Below are 24,354 nucleotides of genomic sequence, written 5' to 3' on the forward strand. Positions count from 1 at the left end.
TAATAAAAAAACTCTACAAGAAACCTTTTCGTCTCAACTCGGCAAGAAATGAATTCAGTAACAGGATAGTGGAGTCCTGGAATTCTCTCCCTGTTGATGTGGTCAATGCTGAGAATCTGAATATTTTCAAAAATAGACTAAACAAGCACTGGAAAAACCACGCCATGAAATTTTCACCATCAACCTAGGAAAGACAGTATATTATACATAAACCTAGGACATACTATTAAGGATTTTAAGCAATCACTTTAAATATTTTACCATTATTGTAAATATCACTATACATCTTTACAAGCCTTTTGTGGCTTCCCAATGATGTCGGACTGCTGAGAAACTAATGAGAAACTGAGAGTGCCTGGAAGTCAAAAATTCTAGAAGTAAAAGAGAGCAAATTGACTCCGACTAGAGACTCTTACACAAACAACCGTGACACATCTTATTTTGATAATTTGTAATGAGTCCCCGCGCTACAATGCCAGTGCACTACTGACAAATAGACCCAATATCCTATCCTATCAATCGTTAGGGCACAGTTATTATATAAAATGTAAAGGTCAATGTGTCTGACATACTTAATACTCTAATATTCTGACATTCTGAATATTCTACCATCTTTTGGCCACAGAGCCTGACATTCTACCACTCAATATGCCCTCCCATCTAACATTCACCAGTTTAAGATCCCCATATGTGGTATTGTTATATCATGACTTATGATTTATAAAGTTAGATAAAGTTTGAAGTTTATTTCAAGGAAATTTTCTTCACTACCGAAAACTGGCTCGTTCCTAAATAGGCTTTGCAATTTAGTCTGGTATAAAACATACACAATTCCTTGTTATATTTATCATTTATTTGGCAAAGTAAAGAATGAAATATTGAAAAGGAAAAAGTAAATGACATTCATCACCATCACGAACACTGAATATCAGAACATGTTGTTGTAAACTCACAGTGATGCTTATCACGTGTCAGACATTACAGTCTCCCGTACCACAGAGAAACAGTCACTCTGAAATTATTCTACAGACATTTTCATACAGACATAACAACAACTCACATCTATATCTCCATCATAAATCTTCATCACTTAAACAATTTAACAAGATAAACCTACCTTATATGTTTTTATAAATGCATATTCTATTTTCATCCAAATGTGATTTATAATGGCATTAAATGAACATTTCAGATCGATATGTAAAAATTATTCCTAAAGATAGGAACTATCTTGGCCATTCCATGGCACTTTTAATGATAAAATGTTTTGATGGTAGTAGTAAGAATTGAAAATACATTTTAAAGTCAGAAATCTGGGTTAAATCAAAGGGACCTGGCATGATTTTTTTAACCAATAGTATACATATATGTATTATATATATATATGTATACTGTTAGTTTAAAAGAATCGTGCCAGGTCCCTGTGGGTTAAATTGCATCCTTTAATTCTTTCACCATGTCATAAGAGTAGTAAATTTCTAAATGAAATGTACAGCTAGTTAGCTAGACAATTAACATTTTTCTTTACAGTTTTGTTGAAGATCAATTACGAATTTTAGAACTTATAGCCGAGAACATCCTGATAATCTCTAATGAGAGTCATGTACTATAGTATAGTAAGCTCTATAGTTTTTCCCTTTTGATGATAAATTTACACTTTTTTTCCGTTAATTTTGTACACTTAAAAACAAGAAAAATTGGTAAATCTGAAAATTGGTAAATTTTCCATGCAAGCTGAATAAATGAATTTTATTTTCCACTTATTGTAAATATGGATACATTGTATTTATGTAAGGGAAATTTTTGTTAAATAAGGGAAGGTTGCTTAATCATTTCCTCCTTACATAATATTTGTAACTATCTAAAAGTTTTTAAGTATATTTATCGCAAAAATAACACCACTTTGAAAATTTCATAATTGCAAATTACAAAATCAAGCACTCACTAAAATATTCACTTTGGGAATACACTGTATTTCCATTTCCATATTTGCATTATGACAATCCGTGATTCAGGAATATAATTATGTCTACATTAAATACAATGACTATGATTACAAGCTTTAGGTATGAAATGATGAAAAACCACATGCGCACGAATAAATCAAACGGAATGAACTGATACACTGACATCCTAAACCATCAACATGCATTTATCCAAAAAACAAATGAACACATACACAAAATGTAATTTGTGTTACAAATAGTCACAACTAGACCAATGTAAATGTGCAAACTATATAACCCAAACATGGCCAGAACACTAACAATAACACAAAATATGAAACAATTCTATAATCATAATTATATTATCTCTTTATAATATCGTATCTTTAAATACTGCAAATGTACTTATTTTAGTTGTAATTTTATTTAAGTGCTTTTTTCCAAAAAAAACCCAAAAAAAAACCAAAAAAACAAAAAAAAACACAAAAGGCGAAAAGGCTAAAGATTATGCTAATTAACTTATTAAAATATCTATGTAATTTTAGATATAACGATATGTATTTCATTGCTTTGTATTTTGTTTACAAATGTATGAGAATTTGAGAACACCAAAATATTAATATTTACAGTATCTCTTTATCACCACCATGTTTGCATGGCACTTATGGATTAATCAGCTATCACTTGTTTGTTGTTGGTCACCAACATCCCTCATTTTCATATACTGTATTGACGGTTATTTTCAAGAGTAAAATTTTTTTGTGTTTGGACAAAAATCAAGATAGTTTTAATTTTGAAATAACTATAATCAAAATTTTACAATCAAGGTGAAGGAGTATGTATAACTAAGCCATCACTTATTATTTCGTAGATTCAAATTTTGTAATGCAATAATGTCTGATGAAATTGTGAAACTATCATCCCCATAAAAATAACTGACTATACAAGCATATAAGGTAATTAGTGCCTATCACAAGAGTTTAAATCAGCATAAGTTTGTCATACACATATCTCACGTACTTCACAGGATGCTCAGACGTTTGCTAGGGAACAGATCAATCTCACACGGAAAAAGGAAGGACATTCGACACAAACTTAGATGTTTCTGACATATAACGCAATGTTATGAGTACACTACATCTTCAGTGATAGTAGTGATGTTGCTTTTTTATTCTAAATTGATGAGATATTTATGAAATTTTTTTGAGAAATTTGACAAATTTTCACTGTTAGTTTTAATTTTGCGAGAAAAATGTTCTACATATGGGACTATTTTGTCGGGAAAAATTCCCCAAAAACATAACGCTGGCCAGTACACTTTGATATCACTGTTCGTAGAAATGACAAATATAAGATTTTCTGACATCTGATTTATACTATTAAATTTATTGTAAGATGTATCGCTCAGTCAATCTGATTGAAATACAGATCCTTATAACCACTCCGTTCAATAGAGGATCTAAGAAAATCCGATTGAGGGTCATGTTCGGATGACCTTTATACCACGTGTAATTCAGATCAAATGCATTTTCTGCACGTTATTCTGTCAATTGACAACGACATTTTGCCCCAACATACAAATACGATTAGCTTTATTGTGCTCTTTGGGCGAGATGACTACCTACACTGAAATAATTCTGACAGATTTTCAAACTATTTCGTCCCATGAAATTCACTGTCTGAATCAGATTGATCGCTCAGTAAACCTCAAATCTAAACATTTATCTTTGATGAGACACTACACAGCATTGATGATTAGTTATTTATAATAAGAGAACTTAATCAAATATTAATTCATTATGCAATTTAACAAACAAATCTAAAATGAGATAATTGTGCTCAAAACGGCTTTTTTGTACAAGTTATATGTAAGTAATGGGTTTAAGTTTTTGTCTGTGTCATTATTCCGTCTTGGCATAGTACAGAGTTACCTCCCTTGTATATAGGTATCCATTGTGATGACATTTTTATATATTTCGTGATTGAAATTCACATTGTTTTCTCCGAAAAGTATGATGTTAAACTCGATAACACATGACGTAACAATCGATACCTACCCACAAGGGCAAATAACTCTTGTAATATGCAAAAACAGAATAATCAACACTGAACTCTTGCTTATTTATTATAAAACAATCAAATTATTTATGTTAAAGTATATTAAAATATGTCATAGTTCTGACGGAAAGGAACACCATAATCCAATTATATGTATTTTAATTAACGGGACTCCATGTGATCTTTACATAAATGCACCTTGCTGAAATTTAGTCTGAATAAATCGTATTAATTATACTCAATTAGGAATTCACAAAAAATGGATATTCACTGGACGGTACACTTTATCACTACCAACACAATTACTTATCGTTCTTAAATAAATGTCTTCAGAATTTCTAGTTTTACTGGTATTAAGGTCAATCAATCATGAGAAGGGAGGTAACTCAATTTTTCAAAATATTATGCTAAGCAAGGAAAATCCATTTTTAATTAAAAGTTTTTCTCTTTTATATGTAAAATATTTAAAGTAAATGTTTGTCATTGTTTTATCAGAACAGAACCACATAAAAAACAGCAATTAGCTAAAATACAGAAAGTTGAATCTAGCATTTTCAAGGAAAAGTGTTTAGAAATATTTTTTTTAACTGTTTTATGCACATAAGACAAATTTATTTTTATGAGAATTTTAATCAAGATCACATGAGTCTAATATCAGGTACATAAGAAAAGTCTATGTCACAGAAGTCTAGAGCATTTGAAAGTTGTATGAAATGGCCAACACAATGTGTTTACCAAATTTGTGCTTTTAAATGTTGTGGACAACATCACAACAGGCTGTGATTCAATGCTCCACTTAAGTACAGCAAAATATTAAATGTTTAAAAAAAATCAATGCTCTGGACAAGAGCAAATTCTGTGGGTTAACTATTTCCATCTATTTGTACACATTTACTACATATAAATCACTAGTATATCCACACAAATGGTTGTTCATCACAAACAAACGCTCCTACGACCCAGACTCTTCCATCAACATCAATGGTGGTTTGTATCCTCGATAACTAGAGCACCAGACGCATAACTAACAGACGAATCCCGCATGGTTTTACACTTGCTTGACTGCTCATATTTGACAAACTTGAAAGACATTTTAAACCCATTTCCATTCCTTTGTATAGTATTCAAAGCCTGAAATAAACAAATAACTTTATGACAGTGCATCTTCCAGACAATGTAAGAATGTTTCTATAATTTAAACATGAATACGGGTGGCTAAATTGCTTAAAACACGAATGACTTTCTTTTATCTTAATCATTTTTAAAATAGGTAAGCCAATTATCATTTATTTTATCTATATCTTGACCCTTTGCCTACATCAAAAAGACATTTTTGAAATTCTGAAAACCTTTTTGCCTATGAAATAAGGTCAAGTTCATTTATGAAAACAAACTAGAAGCCTTTGGTTATCGAAAAGAATTCTTGTGACAATTTTGTTACTTTTGATTCATATGACCTTGAAACTGGGACAAATCATTAACCGGTGCAAGATTTGATCTTTTTGTGAAAGAACAATAGACTACTATACCAAAACACTAGTTTGATATATATTTGATCCTGACATATGATCTGATAATAAATACGTTTTACAAGTTTCAATAAAATAGAATATTCAAAAGTAACAGTAGTATGCATATTCATTTAAGTTTGATTACTTACTCTATTTCTTTTTTGTAAATTCTGATGGCCACTCGTCATGATCAGTGCATGTCAAGATTGCATAGCCAATAGAGCCAACATGATAAGATTTTACACATACCGACCAGATTTTCTCAGGCCATTGGACCAGCTTTACTTTTGAACACTGGTTTATATTGATTTGAACACTTACATTAAGAAGCACACCTATTGGGAAGCGTCCACATATAGTGTTCTGGTATTTCTTGAGATATTCTGTAAACTTGACAGCATCCATTTTTTCTATTACTTCCATGCCCTGAATTTAAGAAAATTAGTTGTAGCTCTAACACTTCTGGAAGCTTTTCAGTGTATGAGGTAGAAGATCTTCTGAGAACAATACAAATCAAGTGGGCCATTGATATCATGTCAAAGTTCAGTTTAAAGTGATAATTCATAAATACAAGAATTCCACGGAAGTGGATGTGTTGCCTGCACAGCATCCCAAAAAATAGTAATACCGGTAATTATTTACAGTTGAAAACATTGTTAAAAATTAGGTGACATTATCTGGTCCCGTAACTCTTGCAAATATTGAAGGATTTTGACCAGTATCAAACCACTTCCGAGATCTCATTAATATAAAGCAATACACCAAATTTGATTGAAATCGGACAAATACTAAAGTTATAAAGCAGACACCATAAATTTATCTGTTTTGACGATTTTAAAGTCCGGTAACTCTTGCAAATATTGACCGATTTTTACCATTAACAAACTCATCCGAGATCACATTGATATAAAGCAATACATTAATTTGGTTGAAATAGGACAATAAATACTAAAGTAAACCTTTTCCTGGACGTAGATGCCGCTGAAGCCGACATAGTGATACCTAAGTGTAGCACTTACATTGCAGGCGACACAATATATTGCATATCTAAAATCATCTTCATTAAAAATATAACAACTTGTATATAAACTTTATTTCGTTGCAACTGCTCTTGCTGGTCTTGGTTACTCAAACTGTTTACCATGTTATCTAAGGCCTTGATAGACTCCCAAATTTCTCCATGTTGCTGGTCATAGGAAACGAAATGGAATCTTTGCCCTACAACGAGTTCATCATATACCTCTCAGTTAAACACGAATCAGTGTACAATCACAATTATTAAACTATTTAAAAGAATAAAATACATATGCAAACATCTTTTGATATTCTTTTTAATTTCTGAATTTTCATTTCATTATTAATTCCATATATATTCAATGAATATTTACTTTGTATTAAGTATCAGAATGAAATGAGTAACAAGTATTTATTCACATGAAACTTAATGTCAGAAAAATTACCAGTATATGATTCATATTTGCTACTATCTGTTTCAGAATTTTCTAACCAGTACATTAATTAGCATATGAGAGCAGTTTTGAACAGCATCAATAACAAGTGACAAATGTCAACATGAAATCTGTTAAAAAATCCTGTACGTTCAGATGAAACCAGTTGGTCAATACAGATATAAAATAACTACAATTTACCCCAGTGACAAAAGTCTGATGATATCACAAAGAAATTGGTTGGGTCTGCAAGGTATCTACTGAACAGTGCTCCATATTCCTGTTCTTTTTCTGTAGACAGTGATCCAACAAGAACTGGAATGATTGTGAATTGTCCTTTTCGCCTGAAAAAAAACCCCAACATCTGATTGTCACAAAATAACAATATGCATTAAAAGATATATGAAATACAATTGTGTAATCAATCACAAGATGTTGATTACTTCCTAATCTAATGTCAATTTCTTACAAAAAAATACGACCATCATGGATATGATAAGGGTACCAAATACAGACCATCATGGATATGATAAGGGTACCAAATACAGACCATCATGGATATGATAAGGGTACCAAATCGTACTCAAATAGTACAGAATATATAACCATGCTTCGTTAACAAGAGGCCAGGAGCCTTATCGATCACCTGAGTGTTTCAGCAAGGAACAATATATGCATTTTATTAGTATAAAACAGCTTGCAGCCATCCAGACCTTAGCTTATATACTCAAAAAGTCCTGGAGGTTATATTCAGGGCCAATTCAAATAGCATTTCACTGCTATCTAATACTGATAGTTCAACTTCATTATCAAGTTTGATTCATTTCCTATTGGAATTAATCAAATAATGCACAAACATGAGTAAACCATTAGAGTAAAATTGCCCATCTGGAAATCGAGGATGGTTTCATGGATTTGTCAATGAAAGGTGAGGTGATTCTCATTGCTTGAAAGTTGAAACCAATCAGATATAGCTGTTGATCTGTACCTACCGTTCCATAACTTTAGCTATGTAGGGTAAATGCATTTCTATACTATGTTCATCCTCATCTGTAGAAATCTTCATGGTTTCAAATTTCCCAGTTGCGTATAATTCTTGATTTACTACAAAATATATATAATATCAACAACTTGCTTTGTTTATTTGTATATTCTGGAATTGATCTTACATTTTTATGTCAGTGCAGTGACTAAAATCATCAGTTATTATTCTTATTCTGTTAAATCCTTGCATTTTGCCATGTCTGAATATCTGAAGGTATTGATATGCAACCAGATGATATTTGGCCTTAGCCAATCAGCTCACCATGGCCAGGTTGTCATGAACAAATATGGAAAAGTGTGGAGATGAATGCAATAGACTATTTGCTATACATATTTACACATCTTTTACTTAGTAAATATAGGTCAATTAAAGTGAAGACTAGTCAAAATTTACAATGATTTTTGAGATTCTTTGAAATGTAGGTTGTTGTAGTTATGTGTTAAAAAGTATCTTAAATCAAATTTTATGAGAACCGTCACAAAGTTTTATTTTTTGCTTGATATGTTAGACTCGTTCACAAAATCTCATATAAAAATGACACCCATTAAAGATCCTGACTAGACCTGTACTTACTTTGCTGATCAACAGTGAGGTCGTAAAGAGGGGTGGAATATATATCTGTAGCAGTCAGTGCACAACCAGACAGACGTACATGATGGGATGGTCCAAGGATAAACACACGACGCCTGTGAGGTCACAAAGTAACATTAATGTTACAATCCAGAAAAAGGCATTTCATGATCAAAGAAATTCTAAATATTACAATGATACATACACATCCTTGAATTCCAGGGCTTACCATGGCCAGCACTCATGATCTCCACACCCCTGGAATATATATGTCATAGCAAAATGGAAAGCTCTGTGCATGACATCAGATGAGCAGATACAGGATTTGGTCCTTTGATCGATATACATCAAATGGTAGATTGTATGGCTTTAAAGTTGAGTGTTGCTCTCTGTAAATCTTCAAACAAAGTCTCTGTTGGCTTGTGATTCTGGTAAACCTACTCTGATGTAACTGAGAGTAGGTTTACAGGAACAGTGTGGATATCAATTGCAAGATATGGTTTAAATCAACTAGTGTAACCCTTAGAAATCAAGGATGATACATACAATAATTGTCACAATCATATAGTTCAGTTAATTATGAATGAAAAAAAAATGAAAAAATATTATATACAATTGTATACAACTTCACTTTCATTATCAAAGTCCTTTTACAGATAAGACTGTTATAAAGTACAGAACAGGAAATATATGGTGGCCATTATGCATAGCATGCTGATCAAGAACCAGACTTGAGTCTTCTGAACTTAAGAATGTTGATGAACACTCTCTCACGTATGATTGCAATGTTATTGATCGAGACCCAATTATATATTGTTGTATATATACCACACTAACACTAGAGTGGGATCCACTTGTCTGTAGGCATGAGCACCACATCCACCACAGTAGTAGTAACCAGCATGGCTGAAATTACAATCATTCAGATGTTATACATGCTCTGTAATCATGCAATAATTAATCATAAATTAAAGCAGTAAAAACATTCTTTCATACCAATTTTCTTCTCAAAAAGAGAATATACATGATTTATTAAAGCAATTAATAAGGCACAATATATGCAAGTTTTCAGTTCTGTTTGTAATCACAAACATTTACAAGAAAATTACCACATTCTCTGTGCATGAAATGTTGACTAACGCCAGGTAAGATATTACTGAGACCAACTGTGAAGTTTTGAAAAAAAAAATATCAAAACATTAAAGATAATTAATGTGGCGCATACAAACCGAAACAATACGAAGAAGTTCACGGAAACTCTCGATTTCCGGAAAAACAAACATGTTAGCAACTGTACAAAATGTGTAGGCCTATACACAGGGACCTGGCATGACTTTCTTACCAACAGTATATATATGTATAAGGCCAAAAAAAATATGTCTGTTAAGGGTTACATTGGCAAAAAAATAGGGTCGGTAGGTCTGGAGGTGTTTTTTTTTCTTTTTTTTCTCATTGTCTTTCACTATAAAATAATGGCTGGAACCGGAGTCTATGATCGAAATCCCTACTTTTAATTATATTTTTTTCGTAGAAATGTGGGGAAAAGAATTAGGTTCAGGGGTAAAAAATTAGGGTCGGTCGGGTAACACTAAACAGATTTTTTTTTTTTTTGACCTTATAGTATAAATTATTTCTCTTTAGGTATGATTATAGATATGTAGAACCATTAGATGGTTGGCTAAAAATTATGTCCATTTTTCTCTACCGTAGAGTTCATACACTTAATGCTATAATAAATATTTATATTACTGTTGGTTAGATATTTGTACCAGGTTCCTTTGGACCTATATACGAAATGTTTCGGAAATTGTCGGTTTTGCAATTGCAACTGTTTCAAGATGGCAGGTATGTTTACAAGATGATTTTATACAGCTGAATATCATAGATTTATCTGCACAGAAAAATGTCATAATATACGTCTTTTTCATCTTTATTCTAGGTCACTGGTACAATTTTTGATCATTGTAAATGTTTGTGATATTACAAAAAATAATGAAAAGTTCCGTATATATGTTGTAAAATTTGGCATTGAATCAAATAATTAAAATTGATGGTAGTAACTTACGGAGCAATAATGGCACGAGCAGGTGCCTGGCTTACAGGTGCCTTGGACAACCATGTGGTTAGTTGAGAATCTAATTCCTTCCCTGCAAAATAAGTATTTTTTAAAATGTTTTATGTTTATGTCTTTTTCAGCCCTGCATTGTTTATAAATTAAATATTTTAATTTAAGTTAATTAAACTATTGTTTGCTGCACGAATGAGACGATTACAGTATTGTATAAGAATCCTCTCATTTTAGAGCCTGCTGGCTACAATCTTTTGTTGTTTATAATGTACATGTTTATCCATTGATTACTGATGATGACCCAAAGATCTAGAGTACAGTATATTGCTCTTCGTCTCTCTGTGCAGCAAGGCCTAATTAATCAAAGGTGCAAGTGTATCAAGTAAGACACACATGATCTCTGCTAAGATGGATAACTTAAATACAGAGACTTTTTTATGTGTATTTGGTCGAAAAGATAAATAATATCATATTTTTAAAGATGCTCCACCGCTGACAAATGGTGTTTTTTCACTATTAAAAACAGGGGCAGACGATTTAGTATTTTTCTTCAGTTACAAAAGTTACTTACTTTACACCATTACCACCATTGAAAGGTTTGAGCTTCTAATTTTACTTTAAGTTTAAAATATGAAAAATAATTAATTGCATCCCGAAAAAATTCCGTGGCACTATATCTTATATGGAATGAAGTAATGATTGCGCATGCACCAAAGGCGAAGTAAATTATTTCATGTTATTTTTTGTGTTAATTAGGCATACATATATATGATTCAAACCCAATTATTGTTCAAATGATGAATATCATTTATGCTCTGTCGGCGGTGGAGCATCTTTAACAAAAGTGAACATTTTATAAATTTCCCAAATGAACAAAATATAATACATGTACATGCTTTCCAAATTTAAAAGGTAAAGATCGAAAATTATCGAGAATGATGATCATAGACTGATACAGTCGGATGGTCTCCCCATCTGCCCCATTCATTCAACAGACCAGCTGATTCAGTTCGAAGTGAAAAGAGGAAATCTCATCTTTTCCTTCAACAATTTCGAAATAATCTTACCATCACTAGAATACCAACTCCCAGCATGCGTTGCCTGACGAACCTTGGCCATGTTTGAACCTATTTTGGTGTGATTTTGGATGAAATATTATTACACAGAAACTTCAATCTTATTTGTCAACACAAAGCCCATCCGGAAGTAATCGCTCCAGTCTTGCGCAAAAACTTTTTTAATCGCCCTACGATCTGTATCACACAAGCGTTTGAAATGCTTTGGTGCGTCCAATTCAAACGTTCAGAGCACCCGCAACAGCCCTCACATGAATGTCCTAAATGTGTAAATATTTGATGCACAATATCCATTTTATAGAGTATGTTACTTATGACATTACATGAAAGTTTTACATGTACACTTTAAATAAGGAAGAACACAGAAAGGACCGACTCGACAAGGATCAAGAACGATAACTGCCCCATTTCCGGTGATATTAAACTGCTGTGATTGTGCCTAACACTTACCAAGCTTACTCAGTACATGTCCCAAAGCATAGATGGCTGAAACATTTTCCTTCGATCCAGGTAAGTTTTGTCGTGTCATTCACATAATTGCAGACGAAAAACACAAAATCTTCTTTATCAGACTACTGGGCCATGGTCAACAACAAGCCAACTAACTGTATCAGTCTATGATCTAACTAACGAAACTTTATAGATTATTACCTGCAATGCTACATGTACATTATATTATACTGTATCATGTATGTATTTATTGTATGATTATGAGTCCAGTGTAGAGGACCTCAATCCTGTACTGGAAAATAAACTTAACTTAAACTTAACTTAAGCCAACTTCACTATCTTCGGCTGTTGAACAGTAACGTTACATGTGAGGCCTATTCAGTATTTGTAACTTGGTAGAACTAATTTAGAAATATGATTTAACTGGAACTAGATTTTGTAAGTATCCTTCAACACAGTCCAGCATATTATATATTGTAATACACGTGAACGTTTTATAAGTTTGCATGTGTACAGAAACCTGAAAATTATGTACATGTAGAATCATAGACCGACCTACTTGGACATGTACACTACACAAGTAAAATGAAAGTAAAAAATAATAAAATTATTATTTTCAGAAAAATATATTGTTGGTACTGGTTTTATAAAAACCAACGTTTTATCTTAATTTGTGTACTAACAGAGATTTGATACATTTACTTTATCATATAATCCGCCTGATATCCAGTGATTTTGCCCGCGTTATATTTTTGCAAATGTCACTAGTGTAGTATGACCTGGAGGGGTTTTCATTGGCTATAATATGATTGTGACGTCAGACAGAAAAATGACAAGACGTCAGGATTGCAAGGACTGCGTGACAAAATGGCGGCCTTTGCTGGATCTTTGGAATACATTTTGATGTGAAATTCATTGTTATGTAGGTATTTGTAGTTATGTGATAAAAAGTATCTTAAATTTGTGTTCATTTCATATGAGATTTTAAGAAACTCGTCTCGATGTTTTAACTTTTGCTCGCCAAGGCTTGCAAAATAAAAACTTCTTAGACTCGTTTAATAAAATCTCATATGAAATGAACACTCCTGTAAGATCCTATATGTATATATACATGTACACATATTACATGTACATGTATAAACATATAACTCAAATAGAATTGATATTCTTAAAAAACAGTTAAATGTCAGTAAATATGATTCGTGACTGAACATAACATTTATTTACAGATAAAAATTATGATGAAGCAACACTGGAACAGCAAAGAAAAATTGAAAAAGAGGTAATGCATTGAAAGATATTTTATTTAAAATCAGAGTTTTCCTTAATTCAGGTTTTCTGTATAACAATAAGAATCAAGATAATACATTGATGTTGGTTCTTAAAAACTGATGAGAGTCCCTGGCGCTAAGGTGAAAAAATGAACATCAAAACAAACTAGATTTTTTTATGATAAACAATATTAGGATTTTATATGACAGCTTATCAAATGAATAAAATCAGTTTAGTAGAATAACTAACTGTGTATACAAAATCTAACCCTAAAAAGTCAAAACTTTAGTGAAGTTAATTAGTGATATTTTCATTTTTAGCTCACCTGGCCCGAAGGGCCGGTGAGCTATGTCATGGCACGGCGTCCGTCGTCCGTCGTCCGTCCGTCAACATTTCCTTTAAATCGCTACTAGTCATAGAGTTCTGCATGGATTGTAACCAAATTTGGTCACAAACATCCTTAGGGGAAGGGGAACAGAACTTGTATAAATTTTGGCTCTGACCCCCCAGGGGCAGGAGGGGCGGGGCCCAATAGGGGAAATAGAGGTAAATCCTATAAATCGCTACTTGTCCTAGAGTTCTGCATGGATTGTAACAAAATTTGGCCAGAAACATCCTTGGGGGAAGGGGAACAGAACTTGTATAAATTTTGGCTCTGACCCCCCGGGGGCAGGAGGGGCGGGGCCCAATAGGGGAAATAGAGGTAAATCCTATAAATCGCTACTTGTCCTAGAGTTCTGCATGGATTGTAACAAAATTTGGCCAGAAACATCCTTGGGGGAAGGGGAACAGAACTTGTATAAATTTTGGCTCTGACCCCCCGGGGGCAGGAGGGGCGGGGCCCAATAGGGGAAATAGAGGTAAATCCTATAAATCGCTACTTGTCCTAGAGTTCTGCATGGATTGTAACCAAATTTGGCCACAAACATCCTTGGGGGAAGGGGGAAAGAACTTGTATAAATTTTGGCTCTGACCCCCCCGGGGGCAGGATGGGCGGGGCCCAATAGGGGAAATAGAGGTAAATCCTATAAATCGCTACTTGTCCTAGAGTTCTGCATGGATTGTAACCAAATTTGGCCACAAACATCCTTGGGGGAAGGGGGAAAGAACTTGTATAAATTTTGGCTCTGACCCCCTGGGGGCAGGAGGGGTGGGGCCCAATAGGGGAAATAGAGGTAAATCTTATAAATCGCTACTTGTCCTAGAGTTCTGCATGGATTGTAACCAAATTTGGCCACAAATATCCTTGGGGGAAGGGGAACAGAACTTGTATAAATTTTGGCTCTGACCCCCCGGGGGCAGGAGGAGCGGGGCCCAATAGGGAAATAAGAGGTAAATATTCAAATTCCTTCAGGAAAGAAACAATGAACCTGTATTCAGAACATAATTTGACATTACAAACCAGGTGAGCGATACAGGCCCTCTGGGCCTCTTGTTTATTGCTGCAAAACTGTAATTGTATCTTCAATTGAATATTGTATCTTCACTTAACGTAGACCGTCCCTTCTGTGACATATTAAAGTTTGTAACGTCTCTATCCGGATCCCGGCGAATGTATTACATTTCTCCGTACTGGACATTTTTGCTTGCTAAATAATATAAGATATAGCTCTTGTCTTAAACCAGAGTTTTTTTTGGTTTTTTTTTGCTGCATTTCGACAAATCTTTGGTTAGCATACCAAAATTGGTCACTCAGGTTAAGATATCCTTCTCCCCTTGACAGACCTATGTAAGATTCTATCAATCATCTACTTCAGATTCAATACAATATCTGCATGAAAAATTGTAACCATTTCTTCATCATTTTGCCATTTATTTTCCTTTCCTCTAGATTGCGGAGAACCAAGCTCTTGTTAGCTCCATTGTTGATTTTGACACCATCAGTGCAGAATATTCAAAAGAGGATGAGACATACTTAGGAAAAATTCAGGTCGGTATGTAAATGAAATAAAATACATTATATAATTAATTTAGAAAAAACAAATATATATGTTACAGTAGTTATTTCCCTTATCATATATCCATCAGAATTAAAACAAAGTAATTGTCTTCATATATCATCTTTAAGTTATTTTCAGAAATATTTTTAAACAGATTGAACAAATTGAAGCAATATTGGTCTTGGAAAAATATTGATTCGTTATATTATATAATGATTTTGGCAGTGAATGCTTATATCAATAAACAGCTAAAAAAAACCCACCCAACTGAGTTATAAATGTAATAATAAGAAGTATACAGATGTATTGAAGATCACCAGAACACTTTTGAATTGATTGTATTAATTTCAATTTCCAAATTTTTTCTTGATAAAAATGTTAAAAGTCTAATTTGACATCAGACATACATTTATATATAGGCTCCTCTCCTTGTAAAGGTGGTACAAACAAACAAAATAAAACATAAAACGTGTCATGTTTGGGTTTATGAAGGGAATGGTAGGTAACTGAGACAAATATTTTGTATACATACCAATTCAAATGTTCTTTCATTGGGAAAATATTTGTAATTTCAGGACTTGAAAAACAAGTACAAATGTGTAAGGAGAACAAGAGGTGATGGCAACTGTTTCTACAGAGCATTTGGATTTGCATACTTAGAACAATTGCTGACAAATAAAGAGGATTATCCAAGGTTTGTTGATTTCATTGGATTTTTAGCTCATTTTTAGCCCACCATCATCAGATGGTGGGCTATTCAAATCACCTTTCGTCCGTGGTCCGTCGTCCGTCCGTTAACAATTCTTGTTACCGCTATTTTTCAGAAAGTACTGAAGGGATGTTTCTCAAATTTCATATGTAGGTTCCCCTAGGGCCCTAGTTGTGCATATTGTATTTTAGGACCAATCAGGCAACAAAATGACTGCCAGGCAGCCATCTTGGATTTTGATAGTTAAAGTTTGTTACCGCTATTTCTCAGAATGTACTGAAGGGATCTTTCTCAAATTTCACATGTAAGTTCCCCTAGGGGCCTAGTTGTGCATATTGCATTTTGGGATCAATTGGTTAACAAGATGGCCAACAGGCAGCCATCTTGGATTTTGACAATTGAAGTTTGTTACTGCTATTTCTCAGAAAGTACTGAAGGGATCTGTCTCAAATTGCATGTGCAGGTTCCCCTAGGGGCCTAGTTGTGCATATTGCATTTTGGGACAGATCGATGACCAAGATGGCCTACAGGCCGCCATCTTGGATTTTGACAATTGAAGTTTGTTACCGCTATTTTTCAGGAAGTGCTGAAGGGATCTGTCTCAAATTGCATGTGCAGATCCCCTAGGGGCCTAATTGTGCATATTGCATTTTGGGACCGATTGATTAACAAGATGGCCGACAGGCCGCCATCTTGGATTTTGATAGTTAAAGCTTGTTACCACTATTTCTCAGAAAGTACTCAAGGGATCTGAATCAAATTGCATGTGCAGGTTCCCCTAGGGATCTAGTTGTGCATATTGCATTTTCAGACCCATTGGTGAACAAGATGGCCGACAGGAAGCCATCTTGGATTTTGATAGTTGAAGCTTGTTACCACTATTTCATAGAAAGTACTGAAGGGATCTGTCCTCAAATTTCATGTGCAGGTTCTCCTAGGTCCCTGGTTATGCATATTGCATTTTGGTACCGATCAGTGAACAAGATGGCCGACAGGACGCCATCTTGGATTTTGACAATTGAAGTTTTTTTTCCACTATGTCTAAAAATGTACTGAAGGAATCCCCCCAGATCTGTCTCAAATTGTATGTGCAGGTTCTTCTAGGGGTCTAGTTGTGCATATTGCATTTTAGGACCGATCGGTGAATAAGATGGCGGACAGGTAGCCATCTAGGATTTTGATAATTGAAGTTTGTTACTGTTATATATCTCAGAAAGCAGTCAAAGGATCTTTCTGAAATTTCATGTGTAGTAATATGTAGTAAAAGCTTGAAAAGCAGAAAAAAGATCCCTCTTTCCTTTGTCAGACAAAGATCGTTCTTAGGTGGGCGCCAAGATCCCTCTGGGATCTCTTGTGATAGTTAAAGTTTGTTACCGCTATTTCTCAAAAAGTACTGAAGGGATCTTTTTCAAATTTCATATGTAGGTTCCCCTAGAGCCTTAGTTATGCATATTGCATCTTGGGACCGATCAGTCAATCTTGGATTTTGATAGTTAAAGTTTATTACCACTATTTCTCAAAAAGTGCTAAAGGGATCTTTCTCAAATTTCATATACAGGTTCCCCTAGGACCCTAGTTGTGCATATTGTATTTTTGGACCGATCGGTATACAAGATGATCGACCGACGGCCATCTTGGATTTTGATGGTTAAAGTTTGTAATCGCTATTTCTCAGAAAGTACTGAATGGATCTTTCTCAAATTCCAATGATAGTTTACCCTTGTATCCTATTTGTGCATAGTACCTTTAAGGACTGATCCATAATGCCTTTTGGGACTGATCGGTAAACAAAATGGCCAACCGGCAGCCATCTTAGATTTCATTGTTGTAGTTTGTTACCACTATTTCTAAGAAAGTACTATAGCGATCTGTCTCATATTTTAGTGTGTTTGAAAAAGTTTGAAAAGCAGGGAAAAGATCCCTCTTTCCATTGTCAGACATAGACATTGGTGGGCGCCAAGATCCCTCTGGGATCTCTTGTAAATATTTTTAATATTCCTTTAGCATTTACAAAATAAATAAAAGGTAACTACATGTATATATGTTTTGTATTGAGACATATGTAACACCTCTGTATTGTAAGTTTAAGGAAGTGGCTACCAAAAGTAAAGATGAATTTGTCAGTCTACTTGTGTATCATATGTGATGTTCTGTATTATTGTAGGTTTAAGGAAGTAGCTACCAAAAGTAAAGATGAGCTGGTCAGTCTACTTGTGTATCATGTTTGATGTTCTGTATCATTGTAGGTTTAAGGAAGTAGCTACCAAAAGTAAAGATGAGCTGGTCAGTCTACTTGTGTATCATGTTTGATGTTCTGTATTATTGTAGATTTAAGGAAGTAGCTACCAAAAGTAAAGATGAGCTGGTCAGTCTACTTGTGTATCATGTTTGATGTTCTGTATTATTGTAGGTTTAAGGAAGTAGCTACCAAAAGTAAAGATGAGCTGGTCAGTCTACTTGTGTATCATGTTTGATGTTCTGTATTATTGTAGGTTTAAGGAAGTAGCTACCAAAAGTAAAGATGAGCTGGTCAGTCTACTTGTGTATCACGTTTGATGTTCTGTATTATTGTAGGTTTAAGGAAGTAGCTACCACAAGTAAAGATGAGCTGGTCAGTCTACTTGTGTATCTTGTTTGATGTTCTGTATCATTGTAGGTTTAAGGAAGTAGCTACCAAAAGTAAAGATGAGCTGGTCAGTCTACTTGTGTATCACGTTTGATGTTCTGTATTATTGTAGGTTTAAGGAAGTAGCTACCAAAAGTAAAGATGAGCTGGTCAGTCTACTTGTGTATCATGTTTGATGTTCTGTATTATTGTAGATTTAAGGAAGTAGCTACCAAAAGTAAAGATGAGCTGGTCAGTCTACTTGTGTATCATGTTTGATGTTCTGTATCATTGTAGGTTTAAGGAAGTAGCTACCAAAAGTAAAGATGAGCTGGTCAGTCTACTTGTGTATCATGTTTGATGTTCTGTATTATTGTAGGTTTAAGGAAGTAGCTACCAAAAGTAAAGATGAGCTGGTCAGTCTACTTGTGTATCATGTTTGATGTTCTGTATCATTGTAGGTTTAAGGAAGTAGCTACCAAAAGTAAAGATGAGCTGGTCAGTCTACTTGTGTATCATGTTTGATGTTCTGTATTATTGTAGATTTAAGGAAGTAGCTACCAAAAGTAAAGATGAGCTGGTCAGTCTACTTGTGTATCATGTTTGATGTTCTGTATCATTGTAGGTTTAAGGAAGTAGCTACCAAAAGTAAAGATGAGCTGGTCAGTCTACTTGTGTATCATGTTTGATGTTCTGTATCATTGTAGGTTTAAGGAAGTAGCTACCAAAAGTAAAGATGAGCTGGTCAGTCTTGGTTTCCCACAGTTTACTATAGAAGATTTTTATGAAACTGTAAGTATATGTAGCTACCGTACACATTTAATTTATTAGGCCAGAATTCCCTTTAGATTCAATCTCAAACTACAGTAAAACTTTATTATAGCAAATATATTTATACTTGTACAACAAATTCATGGTTATAACATAGAACTTTTCATTACCTGTCAAGGTTCCTTAATATGCTTATAATGAATAATTTTGTTGGTCGCTGGAGATTTCTTATAACCATGTTTTACTGTATCTGCACTATATATATATATATATATTATTTTTTTAAGCTGTATAAGTGTTGTTTTAAAGACTGCTTAGCTGAGGTAATTAAGACTTGTTTACAACAGGGTTTCATTTAGTGGTGACTTGTTTACAACAGGGTTTCATTTAGTGGTGACTTGTTTACAACAGGGTTTCCTTTAGTGGTTTTAGAATACTGTGTATGCTTTATAGGGAAACTTAAATAAACTGTAGATTTTAATAACTTTCTAGATTTAAGATATATCAATTAAAATAGATGGCTTTGCTCAAAATGCATCTCAGGTAACCATGATGGCCAATTTGTCAATGTAGGAGTTCAAATGGATGGTAGCTTTGGAATAAAGATAATATTTTGTCCCATCAACCTACCTGGCATAAGATGGTATGCATGTATAATAATGTATGTTATGTAGATGTTATAATTGTTAATCTCCCAGTTTATGGAGGTGGTGGAGAAGGTTGGGACACCATGTACAAGTGAAGAGCTACATGAAACATTTATCGACCAGGGAACTTCTGATTATCTTGTGGTATATCTAAGGTAAGTAAAAGCTACTGTATAACTATGCTACTCTGGCCATGTAATTAGGTATTTGTAGTTAATTGGAAGTATCAATAACTTTTTGAAAATTGTATGCTGTATATGATCCTGACAGTGATTTATAATGTAGTGTATGGTAAGGAAACACCAGTCAAGAAAACTAAATTGTAAAGTATAATAATTGTATGTTGGTGCATTTGTATTTGTTTTATGTTCACTGTAAACCTCTAATATGCTGCCGTTATTTTACTGTAGATTGTTAGTGTCTGGATATCTTCAGAAAGAGACAGACTTTTTCCAAAATTTTATTGAAGGAGGACGGACAGTGAAGGAATTTTGTAATCAGGTATGTTGTTATAGGAACTGTGTTTAATATTACATGAATGGAAATCAAGTTTCTATCTTAAAATGAAAGTTTTTCCTAAAATATCAATAATATATAAATATTATAATTGCCAAGATATCTATAAATATCCTCTATTACATGTATTATAACTTTAAGGATAATATTAACCAGGAGACATACGCTGTAGATGAGTTAAGTACTTTAATGTTTAAAATTCCTCAATAAATTATTTGCCAATGCATATCTTTCTGTCATGACCCTATTGATCAATTTGATCAGCTGACTTGAGTTCATATTCTCTGCAATATTGTAATAAAAAATAATGTTCTTTTTCATTAACACAGGAAGTTGAACCTATGGGAAAAGAGAGTGACCATCTACAAGTGATGGCCCTGACCTCTGCATTAGGTGTACCAGTGCGAGTTGTGTATATGGATCGTGGGGACAGTGGTCAATGTAATCACCATGACTTTCCAGAAGATTCCAAGCCTTCTGTGTATCTATTATATCGTCCTGGACACTATGATATTCTGTATTCCTGACAGCATAATTAACATTGTATCTCATCAAATCATCACTTTTCTCCGTTTCGCAAGACAGATTTCATATAAAGGACCTATGAATGTGTTTTACATGTTGGGACAGACACCAGATATAGACAATACCAAATAGGTACTACTACAGCAAATTTTTGAGACACTGCATGTACAGTTGAAATTTCTCAAAAAAAAGCAAAAAGTGAAATACATCTAGCTCTATTAAAGGTACAAAAGTTATGCATATGTGAGATATATCTGTCACACCATACATAGAACAGGCTGATGTACTAGACGGCAGGCACCCTATAATTATGCATATTGATATATAAACAAAAAATGAAAGTTTCCTAAAAAGAATAATAACATAAGAAAAAGAATATCTAAGACATAAGATGAGATTACAACACCAAAGAAATGCATGATTTCCTGAGTAATATATGTTAACAGTGAAGATTCATTTTGCTGTGTTGCCGTCTGGCACAGTTATAGTCAACTAACGCCCTGTGATTAGGACGACGATGGGAGTTATAAGATGACCCGCGTTATGAAAATTAACATCTGATTTATTGTAATTAAACTGTTTAGATGGTGATGATATGTGTGGTATTAATGGTAAGCTAATAACTTTGTCGAAAAGTTATCAATCTCGTTTTATATTCCAATTTCGAAAATTAAAAGTCGGAAAGGTAGTTGGCCTTTATACAGATAAAAACACAACAAAAACCATCAAAAGATTACAAAATTTTGTCAAGCAAATATCTTCAAGATGGTGAAAAAATTTGTCAAGCAAATATCATCAAAATGATGAAGACATCAAAATTCAGCAAAAAATGGTTCAGTGACCTCAGTATTTTTGCTCAACTGGAGGACTAATAAATATGCAAATATTGACAGAATATTGCTACGATGAACAGTTAACTGTCATGTTTGTTATTTCGAAATGCATGTGTAAAAAAATAAATGATAAAAGACAATAAATATACAAGGCCCAAGAGCTGGAAATTAAAGTTGATGCAAATTAAATTTTGATTTCTGTGTTAAATTTCTTTTAATAGTTTCTTTTCATAGGAAAAACAGTCCAGGTGTATAGACAGTCGCAGGCTTGGATAAATTGTAAAGGGTGAACAAAAGACATACAATTTTATACTTTAAAACTATAGGAATCCATTTCAATCATCTCAAATATGTCAATTCTATGGAATGAAGACTAGTTTTGAGGAAAAAATGTTTAATTGCTGTATTTTGGGCAAAACATGCAGATTTGTGGAAATGCACTTAAACTTTTAAATTAAAAAATTCTTCTTAAAAACATTATTCCCACTATGTTCAGATGACACTATAACCCTACGGCCTGTTAGTCCGAAGGCCTGTTAGTCCGAAGGTCAAATAGTCTGAAGGCCCGTTAGTCCGAAAATCAGAAAATATTTTAAGTGATATCAAAGGAGTTTGACATTCTGTCAATAATAAATAGTATACATATATAAAAAAAATATTTCATTCAAGGTCACATGGGTCAAAAAGGCTAAAATCTTCAAACGACTTCTTCTCAAGAACCTGAAGGCCCAGGGTACTGATATTGGGCCTGTAGCATGCTGGGATGAAGGGCTACCAAGTTTGTTCAAATTAATGACCTTGACTGTCATTCAAGGTCACAGGGGTCAAATAGGTTAAAATCCTTAAACGACTTCTTGAGAATAACTAGGAGGCCTAGAGACCTGATATTGGGCCTGTGACATGCTGGGATGAAGAGCTACCAAGTTTGATCAAATGAATGACCTTGACCTTCATCCAAGGTCACCGGGGTCAAATAGGCTTAAATCTTAAAATAACTTTTTGTGAATAACTAAGAGGCCTAGAGACCTGATATTGGGCCTGTGACATGCTAGGATGAAGGGCTACCATATTTGTTTTTAAAAAAATGACCTTGATCTTCATTCAAGGTCACAGGGCTCAAAATGGCTAAAATCTTTAAATGACTATGTTGTATTGTGTCAATAGTCAGATGACCGTTAAGGCCCGTGGGCCTTTTGTATATGTATACTATACTATACTATATATATTGAGAACGTCAAACTCCTGTGGTGATACCGTTGTTATAGGCCTAATTCACGTTATTTTTATAGTTTGATATGTTTTCGATGGGTTTTGATGAATACATTTTTTGGAACTGCTTTAAAGCAATTAATCAGTCAATTTATATGGACGACAAGTTGTCATTATTAATGTAGCATTGCATGATCAAACTTAATCAAAACTTCAAAAAGTCATAAAAAGCAACAAAATGTCTCGCATTGTATAAGATATCTCATAAGCATACATTCCATGAATTATCTTACAAATATACAAGCTTTAGATGTCCAAATGTAAACTCAGTTTATGTGCACTGTAATTTGATTGCAGTAGGATGAACATTACTCCATGAATGGATGATGTATATAAATTATCAAATCTTACCGAAAAAAAAATACCTTTATACATATACCTGTAAACTTCGCTATATTTTTCAGTTATGGAACCAATCAAAGGTTCTCGATTTCTATATCAGGTATGTTTTCCCTTTGATAAATGCCAAAAGAATTATCTGATGTATGTGTTCATTACACGGCAGGAAGAACGGCGGCTACAGGATGTCACCATGAAAAATCAACGTTTGGGTAATGACGTAACAGAAGGTATATTAACTCGATGTATTAGATATGCTCTGATTTTGCTCTTTTCCAATTGGTTAATGTATGGTCACATGAGGTCCGATATATACTATAGCATATCGACATGAAGTTTCCATTTTTAGAATCATCGAGTTAATATACCTTCTGTGACATCATTACTCAAACGTTGAGTTTTGCAGGGTGACGTCCTCTAACATGTAATTGATATGTAAATCGGAAAATTCTTTTGACATTTTTTCAAAGAAATAACATACCTAATATAGAAATTAATGTTCTCAGTCTACATCCTCGGCCATTATTTAATTATACCAAGGCGTTATAACACCATATATACCTCAACAAAGGTCCATAACTGCAAAATACATGTATGTACGACTTGTTTTCGCGTTTCCTTATAGCACTATAAAAAGGGGCAACAGTTCCATTATACAAGAAGACACAACATGAATATACTGCAGTCTCCCAAAACACGCACCTCGCACAACATACATGCAACATACCGCATACATGGGAGGTCGTCCTTACATGA

At 33.7% G+C, this 24,354-nt stretch overlaps 2 protein-coding genes across 3 annotated transcripts; one reads left to right on the forward strand and one right to left on the reverse strand.

Annotated features, from left to right (window-relative positions):
• Positions 1–835: 835 nt before the first annotated feature.
• On the reverse strand, positions 836–11,874 carry LOC138318462 (protein MEMO1-like). Of its 2 annotated transcripts, XM_069260824.1 has the most exons (9): positions 11,714–11,874; positions 10,644–10,725; positions 9,416–9,484; positions 8,582–8,694; positions 7,956–8,067; positions 7,165–7,307; positions 6,657–6,733; positions 5,837–5,941; positions 836–5,135 (listed from the first exon to the last, which is right to left on the reverse strand). In XM_069260824.1, the coding sequence occupies exons 1-9, from the start codon at positions 11,763–11,765 to the stop codon at positions 4,983–4,985; spliced, it is 906 nt and encodes a 301-aa protein (XP_069116925.1). In that variant the 5' UTR covers positions 11,766–11,874; the 3' UTR covers positions 836–4,982. The 2 variants fall into 2 exon arrangements, with proteins under 2 accessions (XP_069116925.1, XP_069116926.1); XM_069260825.1 differs by lacking the exons at positions 9,416–9,484; positions 10,644–10,725; positions 11,714–11,874 and adding an exon at positions 8,808–9,395.
• A 99-nt stretch (positions 11,875–11,973) lies between these two features.
• LOC138318463 (ubiquitin thioesterase OTUB1-like) lies at positions 11,974–22,179 on the forward strand. Its single transcript, XM_069260826.1, has 8 exons — positions 11,974–12,232; positions 13,402–13,454; positions 15,276–15,374; positions 15,960–16,078; positions 19,406–19,490; positions 20,168–20,271; positions 20,527–20,617; positions 20,962–22,179. Exons 1-8 carry the CDS (start codon positions 12,205–12,207, stop codon positions 21,157–21,159), a joined length of 777 nt encoding a protein of 258 aa, XP_069116927.1. The 5' UTR covers positions 11,974–12,204; the 3' UTR covers positions 21,160–22,179.
• Positions 22,180–24,354: the final 2,175 nt, after the last annotated feature.

Source organism: Argopecten irradians, chromosome 3, assembly GCF_041381155.1.
Source record: "Argopecten irradians isolate NY chromosome 3, Ai_NY, whole genome shotgun sequence".
NCBI lineage: Eukaryota > Metazoa > Mollusca > Bivalvia > Pectinida > Pectinidae > Argopecten > Argopecten irradians.

Excerpts from the sequence above, each read along its gene's own strand:
- LOC138318462 (XM_069260824.1), bottom strand. The coding sequence starts at position 11,765 with ATGGCCAAGGTTCGTCAGGCAACGCATGCTGGGAGTTGGTATTCTAGT. Across the intron at positions 9,485-10,643 it reads GCTCGTGCCATTATTGCTCC|CCATGCTGGTTACTACTACT; the intron begins GTAAGTTACTAC and ends TTGTAATTTCAG. Across the intron at positions 8,068-8,581 it reads CCTCACTGTTGATCAGCAAA|TAAATCAAGAATTATACGCA; the intron begins GTAAGTACAGGT and ends TATATTTTGTAG.
- LOC138318463 (XM_069260826.1), top strand. The coding sequence starts at position 12,205 with ATGGCTGAAACATTTTCCTTCGATCCAG. Across the intron at positions 12,233-13,401 it reads AACATTTTCCTTCGATCCAG|ATAAAAATTATGATGAAGCA; the intron begins GTAAGTTTTGTC and ends ATTTATTTACAG. Across the intron at positions 13,455-15,275 it reads AAAGAAAAATTGAAAAAGAG|ATTGCGGAGAACCAAGCTCT; the intron begins GTAATGCATTGA and ends CCTTTCCTCTAG.